The sequence below is a fragment of the Plutella xylostella genome, chromosome 20, assembly GCF_932276165.1.
Source record: "Plutella xylostella chromosome 20, ilPluXylo3.1, whole genome shotgun sequence".
NCBI lineage: Eukaryota > Metazoa > Arthropoda > Insecta > Lepidoptera > Plutellidae > Plutella > Plutella xylostella.
In genome coordinates, this window is record NC_064000.1 from 2,132,516 (window position 1) to 2,157,695 (window position 25,180).

At 39.3% G+C, this 25,180-nt stretch overlaps 1 protein-coding gene across 1 annotated transcript; it reads right to left on the reverse strand.

Annotated features, from left to right (window-relative positions):
* Window positions 1-284: 284 nt before the first annotated feature.
* LOC105386273 (phosphatidylinositol-3-phosphatase SAC1) lies at window positions 285-25,160 on the reverse strand. Its single transcript, XM_048628243.1, has 16 exons — window positions 25,018-25,160; window positions 24,514-24,608; window positions 24,232-24,350; window positions 23,898-23,990; window positions 18,708-18,839; window positions 18,064-18,172; window positions 17,008-17,123; window positions 13,931-14,050; window positions 13,039-13,143; window positions 11,293-11,460; window positions 6,407-6,610; window positions 5,950-6,028; window positions 4,579-4,667; window positions 3,993-4,094; window positions 2,515-2,651; window positions 285-1,743 (listed from the first exon to the last, which is right to left on the reverse strand). The coding sequence occupies exons 1-16, from the start codon at window positions 25,053-25,055 to the stop codon at window positions 1,656-1,658; spliced, it is 1,794 nt and encodes a 597-aa protein (XP_048484200.1). The 5' UTR covers window positions 25,056-25,160; the 3' UTR covers window positions 285-1,655.
* Window positions 25,161-25,180: the final 20 nt, after the last annotated feature.

Consider the following 25,180-nt stretch of genomic DNA (forward strand, 5'->3'; position numbering starts at 1 on the left):
CTATAGCAGAGCTAGAGCAATCGTTTCACTTTTCGGATTAGTCAGCCCATGATAGGCAGTAATAGGCACCGAAATAGACTTTGGATCAACCGTCAACCAACAAATTTACTTAACACAAATAGGAAGACTCACTCGGGCATCGAACCCGGGATCTCTGTGCCTCTGGGTGCTATAGCAGAGCTGCTACTGCTAGACCAAGAACCTTGATAACATTAGTCAATATTATTATTTTTCTAAAAAGCAAGGCATTAAATTAACATGTTACAGAAATAAAACTACACATATCTCCATCACATTTTTATTGAATATCGCCATAAAAATTACATAGCCTTTACAAGAAAAATAACTATACTAAAAACAACATTTACTTTTACAAATTATACATTTGATCAGTATCAAGTGTGTCACGCTATTAACATTGCTCATAGAACTTTCAACTTTAACCTTTTAAAGATACGGATTAAAATACTACGACCCAACACTCGTCAATGTATAATTAAAATTAAAAAACATCTTTGTGAAATAACATTGAATGCTCATGGTATAAAACAATATATACAAAAATAATAATAAAGCGTTTACAACAAATATTTAAATATCAATGTTATTTCTTTAGATGTGAAAAATCATACGCCTACTCGCAAATCGTATCTAGCCATTTTAAATTAATACAGATAGAGGTTTTTTTCCATTTTGTTTCTAGTTTCCGAACTTCAACATCATTAATTTGATGTATTCAAAAAGACAGTATGTTAAAATGGGGTAGTGCCCAACCAATCAGGCGAAGGCTTTACTCAGGGGCATTGGTGGCGCTCTATCTACAATGCTTTCCCCTTTCTATAGGCAATTTAATTAGTATAATTCCAAATAAATGTGAATTAAAAAGTGCTACTTAGTAGAAGGCAACTTTGGAATGCATTTTTTTACAAAATGAAGACATGTACTAAAAATGGTCAGAGCGGTAATGAAAAAAATGATAGTCCCCTATTCCATGACTTTTAACTACTAGCTGATTACGAAACGGTTTTCTTATGAATCGTTTCTTGAATTAAATTGCAAACTACACACACAAAAGCAAGAAAGATGTGCAATGAACGAATGACTAAACATAGTGACGTGAAACAAAATGGCCGTAAGTAACAAAGTACTGAACCAATCAGAGAGCAGCTTTCGAGCCCTGACCAATCACGTCGCAGGTGTTTATTGCACTTACGTATACTATGGAAGTGTCAGTTATTTTGTATACAAAGCACTGACCAAAACCTTTTACTATGGACTTGTGAGGTTTTCTCTTCACTCTACACAAGAGTGTGTGTGTGTGTGTTGTCCTACTACTTATGTAAGGTGTATGTACAGTGGGCTGAAAAGATACCTGACCCCTCATAGTAGCAATGGTAGCTATTCTGAAGGAATAAATTCAAATTTTAACGCTGTCAAACTATTAATTTAGCTTGCAATAATGACGTCTACGGGAACACTCATAGTCAAATTTTAATTAAAGAAATTTAGGTTTTGACAGCTCCAAAATTATTAAGATTAGTAATTTATGCCTCCAGAATCGACATCAGTGTCTCTCTAAGAGGGGTCAAGTTTCTCCACAGCTAGCTGTACTACACTCCGTGTTGGCTAGACGACGATGACGAGCGGCGCGTCTATCATAAGGACGGCGCGGCGGCGGCGGCGCGCGCGGCGGCCAGTCCCCCCGCGTGGAGGCGCGGCCAGTCCACGTAGGTTGGGCCGTTTCTGCGGGGAAAAATTAAGAACTTTAAAAATTAAATTCTATTTCTAATTTTGAACCCATCAAACAAATAAATAACGTACCGGTCGAGCTAAATTAAATAAAACAGTCTGTTGTTTCAAACAATAAAATTCAAAACCAAGAGTAACATAAATGGGTCCACAGTGTCAAAAAGGCACCAGCTCAGCATGTGCTGCAAACGTGTGTTTTATACTACAGGATATACACTACCTTGTGGAGACTGACCAACTAAGCTAATTGTTCGGAGATCCGCCATAGGAACGGACACTCGCAGACAATCCACCCGCAACTGACCACACTTACGAATTGGACTGCATCTTGGAAGGGAAAGAGAATGCCAAAATCCATATGACGTCACTCCATCGTGCATACTTCCCCTCGGCATGGCTTGATGAGATGGATGTCTACTTTTCAAGCCTTGTGTCGTTGAATATGGATCACAGGACCTGGCCCTGTAGCATAGGGCGCTAATAAGACGTGACAAAAGTTCTCCGTCGCGCTTACTCTTGAGGCTGCGCGATGTGAGTGACAGCGATGCAAAACTTTTGTCACGTCTTAAATGCGCCCCGTACTAGCCCTTCTGAGGGGCTAGCACGGGGCGCTATTGAGACGTGACAAAAGTTTTGCATCGCGCTCACTCGCGCGAGAGCGACCGAGAACATTTGTCACGTCTTAATTGCGCCCCGTCTTAGCCCTTCTGATGATGATGTGGATTTACTCCGCACAGCAGCAGCGCGGGCTGCTAGTGTACTTACTGCAACACGGCGAGCAGCGCGGCGGCGGCGGCGGCCCCGCACAGCAGCAGCTGCAGCAGCGCGCGCGGCCCGTACTCCGCCGGCAGTAAGGCTGAGGCGCAGAACATGGCCGTGGCTACTAGCAGCACGGATGGGAACTGCGGACGGGAGAAGGGTTAAGATAAGATAAGATAAGATAAGATATTCTTTATTTGCACACAAAAATATGGACAACAATACAAAACTTAATCTAACACATATGTACAAATGGCGGTCTTATCGCTTAAAGCGATTTCTTCCAGACAACCTTAAGGTTTAGAATAACGATAACAGAGTTCTGAGGTCTTAACCTTTACGTTAAATATAAAAGTAACTCGCTTTGCGTGTTACACGTGAAACGCGAGAGCAGTTACGCGCATATTTTACTTCCTGTATTGCTGGTCTACGCATGAATTTTATATACAGGGTTATTGGTAAGTAGACCGGACCCTTTCAGGAGGTGATAGAGGAAGGCATTTCCAGTCGATTGAACTCAATAATGCATTATCCTAAACTTAACCATTTCTAAGATATTTAATATTTAAGGTTTTTTAAATTTTTTCCCAAAATTTTATGCTTAAAACCGAAAATAAAAAAACTAGCCACATTTCAATAATTTTTTTGGTTGTTTTGCATAAGTAACACCTTAATAAACTAATTAAAATAATCAAATGTGCATTATTCGACTTAAATTAGACATAATACCTCAAAATAGTTAAACATTTTGAAAAAATATTCAAAACGCAAAAACATCAAATTAAATTAAAAAAGATTTTCATATGACATTTTTTAGTGCACTTCAGCTTAAAAACATGGTCAACTAATAAGCTTTCAAACAAGATGATTCAATACCAAATCGATTAAGGTATCACCAAGATATGGTCAAAACAACCAGAGAAAGCGGAGAAAACTGAGCAGGGGTTTCCATACTAAACAATCACACTTTTTACCTTTAATTTGGGCTAATTTTGTTAGTTTTCCTGTTGAATTTTGTCCGTCTGTGCTGGTCTAATTTAAGTCGAATAGTGCACATTTGATTATTTTAATTAGTTTATTAAGATGTTTCTTATGCAAAACAACCAAAAAAATATTTCAATGTGGCTAGTTTTTTTATTTTCGGTTTTAAGCATAAAATTTTGGCAAAAAATTAAAAAAACCTTAAATATTAAATATCTCAAAAATGGTTAAGTTTAGGATAATGCATTATTGTGTTCAATCGACTGGAAATGCCTTCCTCTATCACCTCCTGAAAGGATCCGGTCTACTTACCAATAACCCTGTATAAGTATATCACTTCAAAATAATGTATATCGAAAGATGTCTGGCGAACATGCTGGCGCGGTATTCAACGCTAGCTAAGAAGACACCGTCATGCTAAGGACGACAGCATCAAGTGTTATAGAGGGTGTTTACTTAAGTGCGGTCAAGTATCATTATACAGGATGTTTCTGTTTACTCACGGTGATGTACTTCCAGTCGCGGCGGCGCTCCAGCGGGCAGACGGCCGTGTGCCCCTCGCCCTCAGACACCACGTAGTTGCCCAGGAATAAGTCCGTCGCATCCTGGGGAGGGGATAGAAGGGGTTTTAGAAGTATCAGGTGAGAAAAGTAAGAAGTCAAAGGTGGCGCTAGTCTCGATTGGTGAGCTTTTATAAGTGGTTTTTGGAAGTATCAAATCAGAAAGGTGACGTTATAGAAATGAGCGATGTTCCAGAGATATCGAGTTTTACAAAGAGCCACGGACAGAGTCAGATGGGTTAGTCGCTACTACTACGCAGGTAGATACTACGCAGGGGGCGCTGGTCACCGCTTTTCTGACTGACCAATTTCTTTCACCATGATGACAACGTTTAACTCTAGTGTTTCTGTTTGTCATTGACATGAAAAAGGAAAGATGACTCAGGTGTCCTGAAAATTATATCACACTGACGCTTGAAATTATAACGGTTTCATTGGCGTCTTCTAGGAATTCAAAATCAATTTCTTGACGATCTGACAAGAAAACTCTAACTTCAGTGGTAAAGCATTGATAATAATCTATAGGTACCTGTCTGAACCCGTCACAGAAGTTGTTCTTGTAGTATCTGGTGAGCGAGTTCACGCCGTCCTTCAGGGCGCCTAGAGCTGTGCGCTTGCCTGGAAACATAATTAATAATACATAAACTTGCGAAGACATAAGATAGGTTCATGAATTAGTATTTGAAATTAATTACTAAAATTTACAGTGAAACTATAAAGTCCTGAAATTAAATGAGGGCGCAGCCATCTTTCATGTAGCAACCCTATATAGCGAAACAAAACTGACTTTGATACTTGAAACTTTGCCTGTGACTACCTACCCTATTTCTGTATTTAAAAACAACTTACCATCCACAAAAAAACTCATTATTAAAGCTAGAAGGTGTTAATATGAAGGCTAATAGTGAAACCAATAAATATTTATTTAGATAACGTTATTACAACTGTATCAAATATCCGGATTTGTTGACGAAGGGCACACATTGTACAATCATCAATTTCTCTTTTTAGACGGCTTGTTCTATTTCTTCCAGGAGTTAGAAATATTCCATTAAAGAGCCCTCTTTTGCAATATGCCAGACGATACTGTCCGATACTCCTATAAAATAAAATAAAAATACCAATTTGAAACTACCCTTAAGTTAAGAAAAACAGAGTTACAGAATGAGAATTTAGTAAGTAAACAAAAAATATAACTTCAAGTATCAAAATGTTATGGTTTGACTCAACTTAAACCAGCTCAAACCTACAACCAGCGGTATGTAAACAATTTTCGACTTGGGCTCTAAACCTAGGTTTATCGATAAATGAAGCGTTGGTACTGATAAAAAATGAATTATTACAATTTGTACACTGTACATACCCGTCATAGACGCTGTACGAGCGTAAACATCCTCCAAATTCGACAAAATGTGTCCAGCTTCATGTTCCGCAAAACATTGTAAATAAACTCGATAAATAACTTTCCTAGCTTAACTACGAATATTTTTCTTCTTCTTCATAATTGCAAACAAGCGTAAATTGTTGTTTTTATCTAGATTATCCTAATAATTAATAAGAAAATTGAAAAAACAGCCAACCGCCAACTGCCATAAACAATTGTTATGACTTTTATGTTTCTTTTCTAATGGTGCCAGGCTCCTGAAAATTTTAGTTCCTCAAACATTAATTTCATGAATTAATAGTTTCACTGTAATTTGCTCCTTTTCTTTTCCAGAGCGTTAGAATAGTGACAGAATCATGGTAGGTATTTCTACTATTTCCTCAACTGATCGCCTCAACACCTCCACTTCAAGATATACAACACCATGCAACATAATTATTATTACTTTCTTATTCTATTTTGTATTTTGATTTAATAAATGAGTATAATTCTCTTATTATGAATTTGATGACATACCCGTCCTGGTGTAGTCTGTCTTCAAGGCACCAGTACCGGAGTACTGAGTGGAGATCATGTCGGCGTGATCTGCCCAAATCTGCGTACAGGAGGTAAACAAGAGTGCGTTAGCTAATACATAATCATGTAGACACGAACTGGCAAACGTAGCGTGGTATGCCCTTTGGCCCAGTAGACCTTTCTTAGACAGATAGCCAATGAACGAGTGTTTTTAATTTTAGGGAAAGGCCTATGTCCAGCAGTTGTTAGCGGGCGGATGAAGATGATGGTGGCACATGTAATATTTCTGAGTTGGTCCAATTATGAAAGTTGCGTGTGACATGACCAGTCTAGCCTTAGTATGTTACAGACACAAATTCAAATAGTTTATTCATGTATAAATATGTTTTTTTTTTGCATTCTGTGCTCTCATTGCCTTAGAAGAACACAGTATAGACATAACAAGAAGAAGACTCACCTCTCTAAACACAGCCATGACATGGTCAGGCAGTCCATCCTGCACCAGCTGGCGGCTCCTCAGGAACTCCACGAGCTGTCTCCGAGCCAGCTCGCTCTGCAACACGTTGGTGCGGTCGAGGCAGTCCACGCAGTTCGTCCGGAAGACGCCGCTCTGGCGCAGTAAGACCGTCCCGCCGCGGGAGAGGAAGTAGCCGAATTCCGTCTGTAAGGAGGTGGTGTTTTAAAGGTTTTCCCGTGGGAATTCCGGGATAAAAAGTAGCCTACGTGTTAGTACAATGTGTCACCTAACTACATCCCAAATTTCAGAAATATCTGCCGAGCCGTTTTCCTATAAAGTGTCAAACATCAAAACTCGGTTAAACGCCATCTATCGGCTGCCATCGGTATTAAGGCTGTCACTAAAGCTGGAAGAAAATCAGAATCTGTCAAATCTAGTGAGGGGGGGTTGAGGTATGCGGGGCGTTCTCCGGACAATGACATGAAATTTTAACATAGTACTCGAAAACATAAAAGTGAAGACATGCCAATTTGTTAAAAATATACTAAGTAAGTAATATTGTTTTGTGATACGAAAATATTTATTTTTATTTGAAAGTATTTTTAATATTTAATAATTAATTATATATAAAGTCGTACCCGTGCCGATATTTATACAGGTTGTTGCAAAAAGGGTTTAATACTATGCCGAAACCTACGTGTGCAGCATGTTATTGATGTTATTTCTAAGCCAGGAAATGAAATCAGAATGTAAAAAAATCGCGAAAATATTATCAGAGTTTAATAGTTCAGGGTGTTGTATTAAACTCTGCCCCCGTGTAATAAAAAAAGTATAGTTAGCCGAAAGGGCGTTACTCAGGCGTCACTCTGAAAAACTTTTATCCTACGTAATTTTTTATACTCATGAAAAAAACGGTTCTTCATATAATTTTTTTTTGGTCACGTGACCTAGTTTAGTTAGTTAGACGACCTGTTTTTTTTTGGTGTTTCAAAAGCAGAACAGTAGTTTGCAGAACTCTGCATATACAGGGTGTCACAAAAGGTTACGTAGCTGGCAAAGGGATATGGGGAGGTCACCAGAAAAATAATAACATGTAAGTACCCCCGCAAGGGAGTACATTAGTACAAGGCGAGAGTGTGTATTTTTTTTTTAAGTACTTATGTGTATTTGGGATATGATAGAAATAATATTTTTGTTTCTTAAAAACCAAAAAATTTACACCTTGCTGCGCTCTTTTGCTCACTGTAAGTACACCTACAAATATTGCTGTATTAAAAAAAACGGTTTTGTTATAACGATTATTAAAAAAAAGTTATTTTCATGTCAAGGAGTCATTTACCTAATTACGATTTCACTCAACAGCAGGTGAACTGAAAAAATAAGTTCTAGTTCTATCATCACTTTAGATCGCAAACATTGTAACTCCACTTTTCTCGGCGAAAAGTACTCTTTGGTGTCAATAGAAACGTTTTTTGAATTCACATGTTTTCCTCTTTATTCGAAAAAAAAAACTGTATTCCGCATTTTACCATTTGTTTTCCTCTAAACCCCAAACCGTGATTTTTAAACAAGAAAACTTAGTAATTATACCCTTTATTCTCATATACAACGTGCGATGTAGGCGAACGTGAACGAAAACTATGCAATAAGCCTTTGTTTTTATTACTACTTTAGTAAATTACAATAACATACTCAACAATGTTAATTTTTTTTGTGTTTTCAATGTTGTTAAATTAAGATCTAATATTTTATTAACATGAAGTTACTTTCAACTTTTTTTTGCATCTATGCGTCGAATCACAGCATGACGGCTGCTGCAGCTTCCTGCTGTCCTGTCCTCCAACCAATCCCACCAGTACTGCAGGTTGCGTCGAATACGAGCCATTCTCTTCGACTTGACAAGACAGGTGCTCCCGGAAGGATCATAGATCGCACGGAACCCGTACCGTATAGAGGCAACGGACTCCTTTGCAACAGCCCCCCAGATTCGGAAGTAGCCCATGCACTGCATGGCGAGCACAGCTGCAGCAATTTTTTCGTAATGAATCATTGGGATGTCATCCCCGAAGGAGGCTCTCAGCCTACCTCACGACCTGTGTGACATTAGAAAAATGCACTGTGCTAACGCCGTTTGCGAGCTTGATTTGCAGGACCGCGTTGTATGCCAAGTTCCACAGCAGAGGGGTCCAAGACCTACCGCTCTGGAACTCCGCAACTGAACTTCTTCAGTGAAAACAAACCCTCTCTTTTCGCATCCTTAATGTACTTGTTAGACACGTATGACCTCTGTCAATTTTCTGCAGATGACGAGATAGAGAAGACAAGTGATGGTATACAAGAGCCGCCCTAAAGGTTCGCCCTCTAGGGGATAGAGTTGAACGCGGTTACTAATTTTAAGCAAACAGCCAGCGCAACAACTCGCCCGTGGTTCTTATCCTGCTCCGACAGTGAACGAACGCAAAGTATTGTAGGTACCCACTATTCGAATCCGCATTTCGGATGCCAAACTGACTGTCCGAAAGGTCGAAACCGTACCACCACAGAGGTATGACTCGTTCGAAGAGCTTATCAGGCTCTTACAGCAATCAGATGTGTCGGTACACTGAAAGATAATCTACAGGCCTGCTTTATTTATTTAGGAGCACTAATGGCCTCCTTTCAGTCATTGAGTCACTGGCACTCAGGCTGCGGTTGAACAGGAAGATAGACTGTCTAAACAAATCATTTTTAGGCTAGTTAAAAAAAACTTTAGGTGGGTAGTATGCCAACTAGAACTACAAATAAAACAGTATTTTTGTCTCCTCTAAAATTTGGTCACGAGGAGTTACGATGATTACGATCTAAGGTGACGCTGACGATATTTTATACAAGGTATTGAAAAAAGGGTATAAAGCTTAGCCAAAAGTGGATTTAGGTGCCATTCTGATCCACTTTTCTTCTACAATTTTGAAAATTCAATATCAGGTAAGGTATCAAGGTAATATCAGGTTTATAAAAGACCTGGGCCTGTAGAGTGAGACTCGGCATGGGGAGTCATAATTTATAGATCTTTTAGGTTGCAGTGGCGAATGGGCACTGGTAGCCCTGCCCTTTTCTATAACTATAACTATAGGTAATTTTATGGCAATTTAAAAATGGTATAACATTTATCTATTTGAAAAAATCATTAAAAATATACATTACCTATCACCCTAATTTAAAAAAAAATTCAGCCCTTACTTTAAACTTATAACACCCCTCTATTTCCTTCAGGGGTTAAAAAACCTGTGTATTTAATATTTTCTTATGAGTTTTTTTTTAAAAACTAGGCTCTTACATAGTTGTACATAATATTATGCGGTATTTTATTCCACTTGTAACGCATAAAATTCATAGCTACAGTAAACATTTCATTTTTTTCATGGCGAGATACAGTCGCACTTAACCGCTTTTTTGCAAAGCTTGTTAAATAGATTTAAAAAATTATGTAAATTTTAGATCTTCAATTTTTAAAAATACTTACTTATTTTTAACAACCTGTAGTGTACAGACTACCACATCTTAAAATATATATATTTTTAATTAACTACGGTTTTTGGTTTCAAATAAAACAAATTATGAACTTACTTTTCAACACCCTGTATATTGTGTAGCTTACCTACCATACACAACCGTTAAAATAAAATAAATTACCCCTCAGAATATAAACAGGCTCGCGCTTTGGCATACTGCATTGACCGTATAGTTCTTATTCGGAGAATCTAATAAGTGTCATTATGTGCAATGTTTACCTTTATCTATGCATCTGTAACTCTATAGTAAAAAATGTAAACAAATCGAAAAGGCGAAATGTTTTCTAAGAATTTTCGGCTTTTCTGCATCTAAGATGATTAGAAAATTAACTTTCCATAGCAAATGCATATGTATTATAATACTTGTAGTCATAATTTGTTGATTTAATCAGTTTTTGTGAAATATTTGATAAAAAATAAAATGGCGTGGGTATCGCTCCTAACAGGCCGCCACCAGGGCGACGACTGAAGAAATCTGAAATCTGTCACGGTGTCATCATTTTTAAACCGGAATTTATTAGTTTTTTGCAAAAAAAGTTGACTTCTGGTCCATTAAATCCAACTCTTTAAGGTAACTTTGTTAAGAATTTAATTACCTACACATACATATAAGATTCCATGAAAATGGGCCCTCTGATTTCGAGGGTTTTTTCATAATAAGTCAAAAAATGGCTAAAGACATGGTGTGTTTGCAATTTTTTTTAACATACTTATTATAATCCTGCACCAATTTATAAGCAACTAACATGTTCAGTATACCCTCTGCTACAAAATATATTTTTATCAATGTGATAGAAGCCACCGTTTTTCCAATCTAATCAAGTATATCAAGCCGACTTTAGCATTTTAGCTTTAGGGATCCCCTTAATATGCTACTATCTATGCTATCAGCTGTTTCCGAGCCAGCTCGCTCTGCAACACGTTGGTGCTGTCGAGGCAGTCCACGCAGTTCGTCCGGAAGACGCCGCTTTGACGCAGTAAGACCGTCCCGCCGCGCGAGAGGAAGTAACCGAATTCCGTCTGTAGGACAAGTTAAACAGGTGGGATTGAAAAGGTTTCCTCGTGGGAATTCCAGGATAAAAAGTAGCCTATGAGTTAATACAGGGTGTCAGCTTTCTACATCCCATATTTCAGAAAAATCGGCCAAGCCGTTTTGCTATGAACGAGTGTAACATCCATACAGTCAATTTTTCGCATAAGTCGCTTTAGCGCCACCTATCGGCCGTCACCCGAATTATATTTTACAAAACTCGTTTCAGCGCCATCTAGCAGCCGTCACAGGTACTACTCTCACGAGAGCTCGTTTTAGCGCCATCTAGCGGCACTCCCCGTCACCTGTTCGTGATGGATCCTGTCGGTGAGCACCCGCAGCCTGTCGTAGCGCATGCCGTGGCACTCCGCGTGGAAGTCGAAGGGCTCGTAGCGCACGCCGGGTAACGCCGCGGCGGCCACGCATGCGCGGTAGCCCTGTTCTAGGGCTTCTTCTTTGCCGCGCTGGTCTATCTGTTGGGGTTTTAGCGATTTTAGTAATAGCTTAGAAATAATGTCCGCTAATAGAGATGCAATATGAAGTAATCGAATATTTGTCGATACTTCTTCCTACTGTCACTTATGTAATGGCAAAAACCACGCATGCGCGGTAGCCTTGCCTTAAGGCTTCGTCTTTGCCGCGCTGGTCTATCTGTTGGTGTTGTATGGAGGCTTTAGTTATAAGTCAAAGTCAAATTCAAAGTCAAAATTTTTTATTCATCGTACAAATATAAAATTTTCTGATGAACGTCAATTTTTACAAATTACTAGCATAGATATAAAAATAGAGGAGCTATATGGACTCTTCCTTGCCGCACTGGTCTATCTGTTGGGGTTGTAGAGGTTTTAGTGATAGGGTTGATGGAACGAGCGCAGATAGAGAAGCAATATGAAATAGGCGGATAATCGTATATTGGTCGATACTTCTTCCTACTGGCACTTATGTAATGGCAACAATTTAATTATTGTTTCATTATCTGCAGGGGTAATAGATCTTATGCTTGCAATTGCCTTCAATGGTTTCCAGTAGCCTATGTGTTATGCTGATTTGCAATTTGTTTACATACTATAAAGATTGATAGAGATCCGTTCAGTGCGCGAATGAGTGAGAAACGTACTCACTTCGCATTTAAAATATTTACTACGAAGTAAGATGTCACCCAACATAGTAACTACAAAGTAAGATGTCACCCAAAATGCAAAAAAATAAATACAGAAAAGGTTCCCCGCTCAGCACGTACCAAGTTGACGAGCACCTGGCTCCCGTAGCGCTGCTGCTAACATAGAAAGTAACTATCCCCAAACAACCAACCTAAAAATAAAAAAAAAAACACAAAAGGTTCCCCGCTCAGCACGTACCAAGTTGACGAGCACCTGGCTGCCGTAGCGCTGCTGCTGGTCGCACAGGTGGCGCGTGTACGCCGCCACCAACCAAATTTATAACCAAAAAAATCACAAAAGGTTCCCCGCTCAGCACGTACCAAGTTGACGAGCACCTGGCTGCCGTAGCGCTGCTGCTGGTCGCACAAGTGGCGCGTGTACGCAAAGGAACCAACTTTAAATCCCAGAAAAAAAACCACAAAAGGTTCCCCGCTCAGCACGTACCAAGTTGACGAGCACCTGGCTGCCGTAGCGCTGCTGCTAACATAGTAAACTTTCCCCAAACAAAAAACCCCAAAATCTAAAAAAAAACACAAAAGGTTCCCCGCTCAGCACGTACCAAGTTGACGAGCACCTGGCTGCCGTAGCGCTGCTGCTGGTCGCGCAGGTGGCGCGTGTACGCCGCCACGTGGTCCTGCGGGGACAGCGACATGCTCAGCCCCACTCAGCACAATGCTATAGCAACTCACGCACAATACACAAAAGGTTCCCCGCTCAGCACGTACCAAGTTGACGAGCACCTGGCTGCCGTAGCGCTGCTGCTGGTCGCGCAGGTGGCGCGTGTACGCCGCCACGTGGTCCTGCGGGGACAGCGACATGCTCAGCCCCACTCAGCACAATGCTATAGCAACTCACGCACAATACACAAAAGGTTCCCCGCTCAGCACGTACCAAGTTGACGAGCACCTGGCTGCCGTAGCGCTGCTGCTGGTCGCGCAGGTGGCGCGTGTACGCCGCCACGTGGTCCTGCGGGGACAGCGACATGCTCGGCTTGTACTGCGGGGGAGAGGGGAGAGGTTAGATAGATAGAAATTGCACAAGGAAATGTAAAACATAGACACATTACAAATGGCTGATTAGTCTGCCCGCTCAGAATCTGACAATTTAGTATCGGTACTAGCTTATTACGGGACTTATACCAGGGTAGGCTCTATGAAACCCTCCTACAGTCGACAGCACATACCTTGAGGTTCGGGTACTGCGTCCAAAACAGCGGTATGGACCCTCGCGTCTGCACGAAGGAGCACCTCTCCCCGCCTCGCTCCACGATCTGTTCCGTCTCCACGAAGTTGGCCACGTGACCTATCAGGGAATATCCTAACTAATCCTAACTAATATTATAAATGCGAAAGTAACTGTGTCTGTCTGTCTGTTACTCTTTCACGCCAAAACTACTGAACGGATTCGAATGAAATTTGGTAAACATATGGTCTAGACCCTGGGAAAGAACATAGGCTACTTTTTATCCCGGAATTCCCACGGGAAAAGTTTTTAAGGCGAAGCGAAGCGCGCGGGAACAGCTGGTCCATAATATAACTAATATTATAAATGCGAAAGTAACTGTGTCTGCCTGTCTGTCTGTCTGTTACTCTTTCACGCCAAAACTACTGAAAGGATTCGAATGAAATTTGGTATACATATGGTCTAGACCCTGGCAAAGAACATAGGCTACTTTTTAGCCCGGAATTCCCACGGGAAAACTTTTTAAGGCGAAGCGAAGCTCGCTGGAACAGCTAGTAGGGAATATATTCTAAGAAACCTGTCTACAATCGACAGCACATACCTTGAGGTTCGGGTACTGCGTCCAGAACAGCGGTATGGAGCCCCGCGTCTGCACGAAGGAGCACCTCTCCCCGCCTCGCTCCACGATCTGTTCCGTCTCCACGAAGTTGGCCACGTGACCCTGGGAGAAGATTATTTTTATTGATTAAGAGTGGAGAAAATATGGACACACAAGATAATGAAGTAAAATTAAAGGGGAGGGTTAGGAAAAATAATGCACAACGTAAAGGAAAAAAGTACAGGAGGGCGACTGGAGTTTTTAAAAATCGAATGAGAGCAGTCAATCAAGATGGAAGAAATACGCGCTCTGAAATTTCAAGCCCCATCCATACGCTTGCTGTTTGTGACAAACACGGCAAACAGCAAACAAAGTCGCAAACACCAACCACAATCACCGAACACAAACAGCCATCCACATGCTCGGCGAACGCTCATAACATTCCGAACCGGCAAACACGGCGGACGACGAGCTATTACTTTCGGGTTGACATATTTTTATTATATAAATTAAAGCAAGAGAAAGAAAAAAGGAAAATAAGAAGAAAGCAAAGACGATGGTGGGATAATAATAATAATTTAAAAAAAAAACTGACTTCTTCTTTTTAATTATTATTTTATTTTATAGTTTTTTTGCAATAATTTTTAATCAAAAGTAAGATGCAAATGATACCAAAAAGTCCTACTAATCAATACGAATCATTCAAGCCTAAACACGAGGTAGTTGCTATATACCGTTGAGGAGTTCCCTTGACTGCCTTCCGTTTCCATCATCAGATCAGCTCAAGGTCACCATCATATTTTTTTGTTACAAGAACTATATTTATGTTTTTAATTTCATTAGAATCGGTTAATATGTGTCCAAAATGGAAATTCATACCCTGTTTTTACCCCTTGACCCACCCTTAGGGGTGAGATAAAATTCTGAAAAAAAAATGGGACCACCTGGGAGCTCAACCCAATACAAAAAAAAAAGAATTTTCAAAATCGGTTCATAAACGGCGGAGTAATCGGTGAACATACATAAAAAAAAATGCGCGCCAACGAAAAAGTGTAGCAAGTTGATACGTCCGCCTCCCGCAATGCTAGCGCGCATACTGATCGCTGCCAGACGTGTGGATACGTAGCGAACTGTTTGCCGAACATCCTTTGATCTGGCAAGAAAAACCGACACCGATGCCGAACACTGGCGAACACAAACACAAACAGGCAAACAACGACAAACACCCATCCACACGTCAGTGTTTGCTGTTTGCTGTTTGCTGTTTGCCATTGTTCGCCGAGCGTGTGGATGGGGTATCATAAGAGCGCAGTTCAGTATACACAAAACAAATATTTTCGTCATTAATTCTCCAACCATGCCATATACGAGGAATCTTCTCTTGAACAACTTAAAACTAGGTATAAATAACTTTTTTCCTAAAAAAAGAATGCGCTATCACCACATCCAAATCCCTTAAAGACACTCCCGCGTCTCGCGAGCATATTCGTAATTCGTATTCTGCCATACGTATGACCACGTCCGGGGCAATCCCGCATGCGTGATAAATCCCGCACGCTGTTAAAAACACCCTGAGACTGTCAAAACCACGACTGCATTTATTATTCAAGGTTCTACCTTTTTTGGCATAAGATTTTTTGCCTAATCTCGTATTGCATAGTAACGTTTGGTCAAAGTCTCGTTACGCCGAAAATCGTATGGCATAAATCTTGTTTAGTAAAAAGTTATTTCGCATAACATTGTTTAGCCTAATAATGGTATGGCCAAATCTTGAATAGCCTAATAATGCTATGGCATAGGTTTATACAAAGTAATAATATTCGTTTGGCTTTAACTTTGACGGAGCGTCTCCCTACATAGCGCAAACTGGTGCCTTGTATTGTTTCCGCTGTTTGGAAAACGCTCCGCTCCGCTTCGCTGCGCTCCGCTTTGGTTTTGATGAACATGTGCACCTAACACGCTCCTCCTCGCTTTGCTCGTCGTCGCACCTATTTTTAGGTTTCGATCTCATGGGGTTTGTAATAATTATATTGGTCGTTAACTTTCGATTTTTTGATCATACAATATCGTGATTTTCGGGATGTAGGAGAAAAATACCACAATTTGTACATTTACTACATACTTAATATATTATTTATTAAGATAACATTAGGAGAAACAAGATTATACATAGGTATAGACGAACATAAATTTGAGCAAACGAAACTTAGATGTTTAAAGATTGTGCCTAAAGAGTTTTAGACGAAACGAGCCTTATGCCACATAAGTCTTGGCAAAGTGATGGTTCGGCCAAAAAAGTTTAGACCATACGAGTTATGCGAGATGAGTTTTGGTCAATAAAGATTATGCCAGATGAGCGGAACCCATTATTCAACCATAGCCTCTAACTAACCCCCACAGCATAAAGAACAAACCTCCACGTCCACGCTCTCACAAATAATCAAAACCACGTAACAATCAATTGACAACATTTCAAAATTTTATACAGTTGAAATTCGAAAACCATTTAGAGATATGGCTCTAATATTCACAAAAAAAATGTTTCCGATTTTTCTATTGATTTATTTCAGAGAAAAACATAAAAATCTAAATTATCATTCGTGACATCACGATGTGGCATAATAATTAAACGCGCTTTACTTCTAAAACATGAACGAAAAAAAAACATGTTATGTCACTTTGACAATGACAATGACAAACGACACTCAAATGTCTGTCACTTTTATGTGTCCTTGTCAATGACGGAAGTTTGTGATTGGTCCTTGCCACAAAATAAAGTTGAAGTTGAAGTTGATTGGTCCTTTGTTCATGTCAAGTTAATGTCATCCAACTTTTTTTTTAGGTTAGGCAAGCAACGGAAATATTTTTATCCAAAGCCTCGACGTGACGTCACTCATACTATAAATATTTTGAACTTTGAAATTAAAAAAATATATTAAAACATAGAAATATTAAGAAATAAAAAAATACGGGTCATCTAAATTTGTGATATTTACTCGAAAATAAAATAAAATCGGTGAGCATTTTATTTGAAATGTTGTCAATTATAGCCTCTCACTCCTAAATCATAGAGTACAAACCTCGGCGTCCACGCCGCGCATGAACAGGCGGGTGCCGGCGCGCGTGACGGCGCGTCTAGACACTACGCTCAGCGCCATCTGGTGCCCACCCACTGATATATGCTTGATCGACACGACTGGGTAGACGAGTTCAGGAAATTGACATAGAAGTTTAAATAATACCAATTGGCTTATATATTACTAGAGTAAGAACAGGCTCGGCCTAAAAATGGCACCCTCGCGATGGCCCTAAAATATAATATATCTGTCATAATTTGTTTGAATTAGGGCCAGCGCGCGGGTGACCTTTTCTTTAGGCAAAATGTTCTGACGGGCGCATTCTTCCTTTTGAAATCATTGATAATAGTTTTGATCCCGCGGCATGTTTATCTACGCATGTAAACTCCTCTAGGGCACCTGACTATAGTGACGTTTAACTGCTGGTGTTCCTTATAGATAAAGACGCCACGCCACGAGCAAGTCACACAGTTTTTGTAAAGAAAATCTTTGAAATATGTTAGCTGTGTTATACATGAGGTGTATTTTCAGGAGAGTTGACCAGGGAAAGCATTGGAAATCTCAGCTGTAATATTATTCTTGAAGGATGTAAAATATATTAAATTTAGACCAACCGTGTAATAACGGTGAATAAGCATTTCACCTTTGTAACAGGTCTTATATTGTTTGTACAGGTGGAAAATGCAAACACCAGCAACATTTTTGTCAATAAAACTCTTATGTTCTTTAAATTAATCGTAAAATATAATATTTACACAGCTAATTTCTATAAAATTCCAATCTCATAAAGTGATGGTCATATTTTTTTGTATGTCGGGTACATTGACCACGCAACGGGACAACTGGATGGCGCCGGCCGATTCAGATATTTTTATGATAAAGATGATTTTTTGTTCAAATTTACTATTAAATGTTTTAAAAATTTTAGGCTTTGTTTCGGAATTTTGTAAGTGGAACTATTTCTTTGCCCGTGAGTGCATTTACGTGCTGTGTGTTGTTGTGTTCGTATGTAGTGATGGTATGGGGTGATCCATATATTCCAGCATTAGTAAAGGATACAGCCCTGCACGAGCGGCAGCGCGAACCTTGCGAACTGCGCGTGCGCGTAGTCCTTCAGCACGAACCCGTTCCACAGGAAGCGGGGCTCCGCGCGGGACGACATCGACATCTGGAGACAGGAATTATCATTATCAAAGGGGGGAAAAATTTATTAATCACATTTCAGATTAAGGTCCAATTTTTCAATGGTAAGATAAGTGTTATCGGACGAATAAAATTGAACATTCAAACGCGACAACATCAGAATTTACTATTTTATTTTTAGGATACTTTTATCTTGCTATTTAAAAATCAGCTTTTATAGATATTAATTGAAATGACAATCATGGGAAAGGGGGCGATAACGTTACGCAGCCATTTTGATATTGCTTCTTTATCTACGAGTGTTATACATTATTTTAGAAAAGCTGTTGAATGCTCTCTTGAGTCACCCCTTTTTAGCTTACTTAACCCATTTTATAACCGCCTGCGCAAGTAATTACAATTGATTACCGAAGAGAGGTTTACATTGAAAACGCAAAAAATGCCTGTGCTTCAGACTCAATTCATGTAACTTGGCAGATAAATGAGAAGTATTTATGATAAGAACTTACATATAGCAGGTATCTATTATAATGAACCTTGTGTCTTAGTTACTATGTCACCTTATGGAAGTCAGCAGAGACGCTGTGCAGGCGCTGCGCGGTGTGCGTGAGGTCATAACCATAGGAGAAGTATATTCCAGGTGTCTGCAGAGCGGCGGACACCATGCGCTCGTATGTACTGTTCTCGTCGATCTGTGGGGGTGTAGGCGATATATTAATTTTTTTTTTTTTTTTTTTGTTCCTTGATTTTTCTAACATGCGATCAGTCGTTGGACCATAAGCAGTTCTTTTGAGCGGTAGAGTCACTTGCAGAACTGGCCTCTCCATTGATAGGCTGTCCTTCATTGAAATTTATTCAGATTTATTCAACTGAATAATTGTCCCAGATGTGGCTTCGTTTCAGGCGACGGGTCATTTCTGTCTGTGTTAGACATCGCGCCAGCTCATTTTCATGATTTGTTACCCTGTCTCTGTAGGCTTTTGTGAGATGCTTAACTTCCTCTTTCACAGTAGGAATTTCTAGGTAAGCATGTACTTCATCCGTTTTTGTAAACCAGGGAGCTCTTGCTATGGTCCTCAGTGCATTATTTTGGAATCTTTGCAGTATTTCAATGTTGCTGTTTTTTGCTGTACCCCACAACTGTATACCATAAGTCCAGACGGGTTTTAAAGTAGACTTGTAAATAAGCAGTTTATTGTTCAGTGACAGTCTTGACTGCGGGCCGAGCAGCCATTGGAGTGATCTAAAACGGTAGTTCAGCTCATCACGTTTTTTCTGTATGTGCTTTTTCCAAGTTTGCCTCCGGTCAAGGTGAAACCCTAGGTACTTGACTGAATCTTTATGTGGTAAAGGCTCATTCCCAAATTTGACCTCCGGACAATCTTTCCTTCTTAGGGTGAAAGTGATATGATTGGATTTTGCTGCACTAGCTTTGATCTTCCAACACTTCATCCAATCATATATCTTGTTGAGGTGTGTTTGCAAGGTCGCTGATGCTTGCTCTGGACTGCCACTTGAAGCAAGTACAGCAGTATCGTCTGCAAATGTTGCAGTCATCACTGTTTCTGACACAGGAACATCGCTGGTATAAATAATATACAATGTCGGCCCAAGGACTGATCCTTGCGGTACCCCCGCTTGTATATCATACATGTCGGAAACAGAGTCGTTTATTTTGACATAAAATGACCTGTGTTCAATATATGATTTCAGGAGTAGGAACATGTTATGAGGTAGGGTTTTCTTTATTTTATAAAGTAGGCCATTATGCCAAACTTTATCAAACGCCTGTTGTACATCCAGAAATACTCCACAGCAATAAAGCTTTTTTTCCAGGGCGTTTCTTACTTTTTCACAAAATCTGTGTACTTGTTCCACTGTTGAGTGATTGCTTCTGAATCCGAATTGATGTTCTGGTATTAGTTTCTTCTCTGTCATGCAAGCTTTTAGCCGCACAGAAAGTACCTTCTCGAAGACTTTTGAGAGCACTGGTAGCAGACTGATTGGTCGGTAGGAAGACGTAAGATGTGGGGGTTTTCCCGCTTTGAGCACCATTGTTATTTGGGACACTTTCCAGATGTTCGGAAAATAACCAGTTCTCAGTATGCTATTGAAAACAATAGTTATGAGAGTTATGACTTTCTTTGGTAGTTGTCTTAGTACTTCAGCGGTTATAAGGTCAAAACCTGGCGCCTTCTTTAATTGTAGATTCTGAATTGTTCTACGTACTTCAGAAGGGGTACAGGCAGCTAAAGGTGGACTGAGTTGGAGATCACTTTCTAGATAGTTTTTGACTTCTTCATCTACAGTGTCTGATGTGAGGTCTTCATTAGGTTTAAACACATTTTTCAGAAACGCCGCGTAAGCTTCAGCTCTCTCTGTGTCTGTCCTCGCCCAACTTCCGTCTTCGGTTTTTAGTGGGTACTGAGCAAGTTGGGGCTTTAGTGTGGTTTTAACAGTTTTCCATAAGGAATATTCATTATCGCACATTGGGTTTAAGGACTCTAATTTTTGTTGGAGGGTATCATTCTCTATTTCAACTAGGAAGTCCTTTAATTCAGCTGCAGCTTTGTTAAAAGCCTTTTTGTGCTCTGGATGTCTGCTGGTCTGCCATTGCCTACGGAGTCGTCTTTTTTCCAGTACCTTTTTCCTTACTTCTTGAGGTATGTTGTACCGACTGTGATTTTTTATGGGATCTCTAATGCCTGGAGTGTTTAGCCTAGCTGACTTTTGAATTATTTGAGTCAGATAGTTGGCTGCAGTTTCGATATCCTCTTCGGTTTTTAAAGGAATGTTGAGGTTGGTGCGATCTTCTAGGTATTGGCGATACGAGTCCCAATCTGTTTTGTGATTGCATAAATAAGGGCATTTTGCTTTTTCTATAACAGATGTGCTTATTGTTGTTATTACAGGTGTATGATCCGAAGAGCTGTCATAGCATCCTTCAACTTTTAGGTAGTAGGTTGAGATGCCTTTATATACAAAGAAGTCCAGAAGATCCGGGAGTTTATTCGGGTCAGTAGGCCAATAGGTAGGTTGGCAGGTTGTTAGAACAGTTAATTTGTTTCGGTCTAAACTATTTTTTAGGTTTCTTCCTCTTGTTAGCGTAAGTCTTGAACCCCAGTGAATGTTTTTTGCATTCCAGTCTCCACCTACGATATATCTGTTCCCTAGCGACCGGAAAAACTGGTCAAAGTCTGTGTCTGACAGATCTGGTTGTCTATTTTTCTTTGGTGGGCAATATATAGATGACACCGTAAGCTGCCCCCATTGATCTTCAATCGCTATAGATGTAGCTTGTATCTGAGCTGTTCGATATTTAGGCAGTAATTGATGCTTAATGTTGTTCCTTACTATAATAGCAGTTCCTGCATGCCCCGTGTCATCTGGGTGAGCTGTAAGGTAGGTATGGTAGCCAGATATATCAGTTCGAGAACTTTCTGTTAGGCGTGACTCAGATATTAATAATATATCCAAATGGTGCATTTTCATCAGAACATCAACTTCTTGTTGCCTGTTTGATAGTCCATTTGCGTTCCAAGTTGCTATTATTAAAGACGACATTAATTGATTAATTTTGTAACTAGCATGGTCAGTAGACTCATCAACGAGCCCATCTGGTCCAGTAGTTTGTCTAGCTTTTCAGCTTGTTTGGAGAGAATTTCTTCTAGTTTTGTTGGGGTGTTTTCTTCGTCTTTATTGGCTGCTATTGATGCGTAGGTGCGGCGTGGTTTCTCGCTCTTACTCGGAGCTGGAATGTTGTACGTACTAGCTGGTATTTTTGGAGCCTGGGTATCGTGTGATTTATCACTATTTTTTTGGTGTGGTTTCACAGTAGTTTTGCGTTGTTGTATTTGCAAGAATACTTTACAGCCCTTGTAGTTAGCAGGGTGGTCTTGAAGGCAGAGGGCGCATATAGCTGGCGTGTTTCTATCTTTAATTGGGCAGTCTGTAGTACTGTGATTTTCTGCACACTTGACGCAGCGATAGGGACGCATGCAGTTGTTTCTTGTATGTCCATATTGTTGACATCGCTTACATTGTGGTATAACTTTCTTATGGATTGGGTCTTCTATGGTAATGCTGGTATGGTAGATGTATTTCAGCTTCTTCACATCACTATTGTTGGGACTTGGCTCAAGGTTTACAAACCATGTGAATAATGGAGTTTTATCTAAACCAGATCTAGCATTGATAATTTCACCTTTCACTTTATTACCAGTGCTCTCGATAGCTTCTTTAATCGATTCAATTGGTGTAGATGGGTGGAGATTTTTTATCACAATACGATATGGTCTTTGATCTTTTTGTGTGAATGTGTGTCCTATAAGTTCCTTTTCCCTAACTAGGTCTAGGAGCTTCTTGTAGGAATCAATGTCACTGCAGTTGATGCGTAACTGATTTTTAGTAACAATTTTATAATTGTATTGTGTTTTTTGTAACACTCCATCAATGAGCTCATTGAGTTTAGTGATATTCTGAATACCATAAAGTATGATTGGTGGGGGTTTTTTCACATTGGGTTTAGCCTTGGTGTGTTGTTTAGAATTATCATCTATTTTAAGTGGTGAATATCGATTCTCTAGCTGCAATTCCTTGTCCGGAGATGGAGTTTGGTTGAGCTTCTTCCGTTTATATCTATTGCGGAGGATGGGTATGGTTTGCCAATCATTTTCGTTGGTTGATGTTTGGTTCTCTGGATCAAGGTTGACTTTGGTATACAGATCTACTTGAGGGGGTACATTTTCAGATGATGGTTTAAAAACCGGCATAGAATTTTTTGTTGTAATGTTTTTTGCACTGGTATCATTTTCCCTGCTGGTGTTATGATCTTCCACCAGTAAGGTCTTTTTCGGCGGGGAATGCTGCATCATTATGATGTGGTAATACAATGAGAGCACCTAATTTTCACTGACATGTCCACAGAATATTAAAGTTATTGTTCTGAGGAATGACATTATGTAAAAAAATATTTGAGGGTACTTGGAAAAAAGTTCAAATATTTTTGTGACTAAGATGTGAATTGTGATTTTGTGAGCACTATTTTGCTTTAATCCTAAAGTTTCGTGTGGAGATAACACTATCACACAGTTTTCAGACACTAATAAACACTTTAGCACTGTTTGTTTTCACAAATATCACTATTTGAACAAAATATCAAATAAATGTTGGAGAGCAGGTTTGCTTGCTAAGACAGTTCACAGACCAGTTGATATATTAATGGTATGTTTGAACTGTTTTGGAAGCCATTTGTATGTGAACATTTTAGTATAATTTGAAGTTGAATTGAATGATAAATCTGTGATCTGTGAGTCTTCCTAAGCTTGGAGGCAGTTTAGACCTTGGGGATATGCACAAAGGTTCCACTCTAGACCCTTTATTTGACTTAAACAGTGTGTAACACACACCCAATGAGATTATTAAATTGTTTCAATCAATGCAATGATATTATTAGTGTAGAAACAGTTGTGATTCATGTGAAGGGCTCACAATTATTATCATGCTACAAGATGATGAAGAATTGTATGGTGATCTGATTCTCCACATTTAGCCTCTAAGGTGGGCCATTATGTTTGAAATTCCCAAGGGGTGACTAGCTATTGAGCCACCCAAACTCACAGCAGAAAGCCTGTAGACAACCTAGGTTGCTTATGACTTCAAATGAATGCATGCTTTATATTTTTTCCTATAATTCCCATAGAATAAAATGCAGTAGAGGGGAAAATAGGCAACATTTAGGTGCTACAAACCTGCTTGCTGGTGAGATGTGTGTTGGATCTGCTAAAGGGGATGAGCTCGTGCCCAGCCAGCTGGTAGATGTCATGGCCATTAATCTTACCCATCTGAAAGTAAAATTTCAATTTTATAATGATAATTTAAGTAATTTTATGAATATGTAAGAGGAATTTAAGCTATTACTCCGAAGATTTTTATTTTTTTCCTCTTGTTAATTTAATATTAATATTGTAAAAAAGGCAAAAGCTTATATTATTAACTAGCTATACTCAAATTCATAACATCAATCTTTAAGTAGATATTAAAACCCCCTTCTTTTAACATTGGGGGTTCAAAATAAGCACTTACACATATCCTATACTTTGCTACTATGAGGTAGTGTCCAGATATAAGTTTGATGGTGCCGAGGAACCCGCAGACTGGCTTGTAGGCATTCGGAGGAATCGGTATCTTCACCTCATTGAAATCTGAGAAGAAATCATTGTATTTATTTAGTAATACCTTGTTACAATAGCAAGCATATTTAATTTTATTTAGATTTTTATATAAGTTTTACAAAATAATATCTGTTTAGTTTGGTTTTTTAAATGTAAATGAATGTGATTATTAAACAAAATAAAAGTATTTTACTCTTAACACAGCTCTCTCCAGAAACGCGATCAATGACCATAATCTCTGTTGGATTTATGGTGGGTTCCAAGTAGAACTTTTCTGCTGTTGTATATCTGAAAATAAAAACATATTTGTTAAAATAAATGATAAAAATGAATTCTTCCATGGAATTAGGATACCATGAATTCTTTTTAATTGCTACTATGAATCAGGCCTAATAACACTGTTAGACTTTGAGATTTCCTATCTGATAAAGAAGGAATTAGCAGAAGACAATATGGTATCTTGTATTCCTATAAAGTGATTCTTTAAATTCCCAATACTTATACCTTGCAGCACTACTGAGAATGAGACAAATTGACGTTATTAAATATAAATAATAATTACTGAGGTAAGGTAGTTGAACAGGTCATTATTAATTAAATAAAACAAGAGTTGGCTAAGATGACTCCAGGTACAAGGTAGCACTCTTCCAACTGTGACTGTCGGCTTTATGTATTTTGTGATGAAGGGGAGACTTACAATTTTATATCATCGTGTATTAACGTTTGGTCTGCCATTTTCACGAAGATAAGTTTAAATTATATCAATTTTTAGTTTTTCGCGTACACATCACATCACACCCGAAACCGAACAAAATCTTATGACATTGACAGTTCGGTCGGTTTGGCATTATTTGACACTA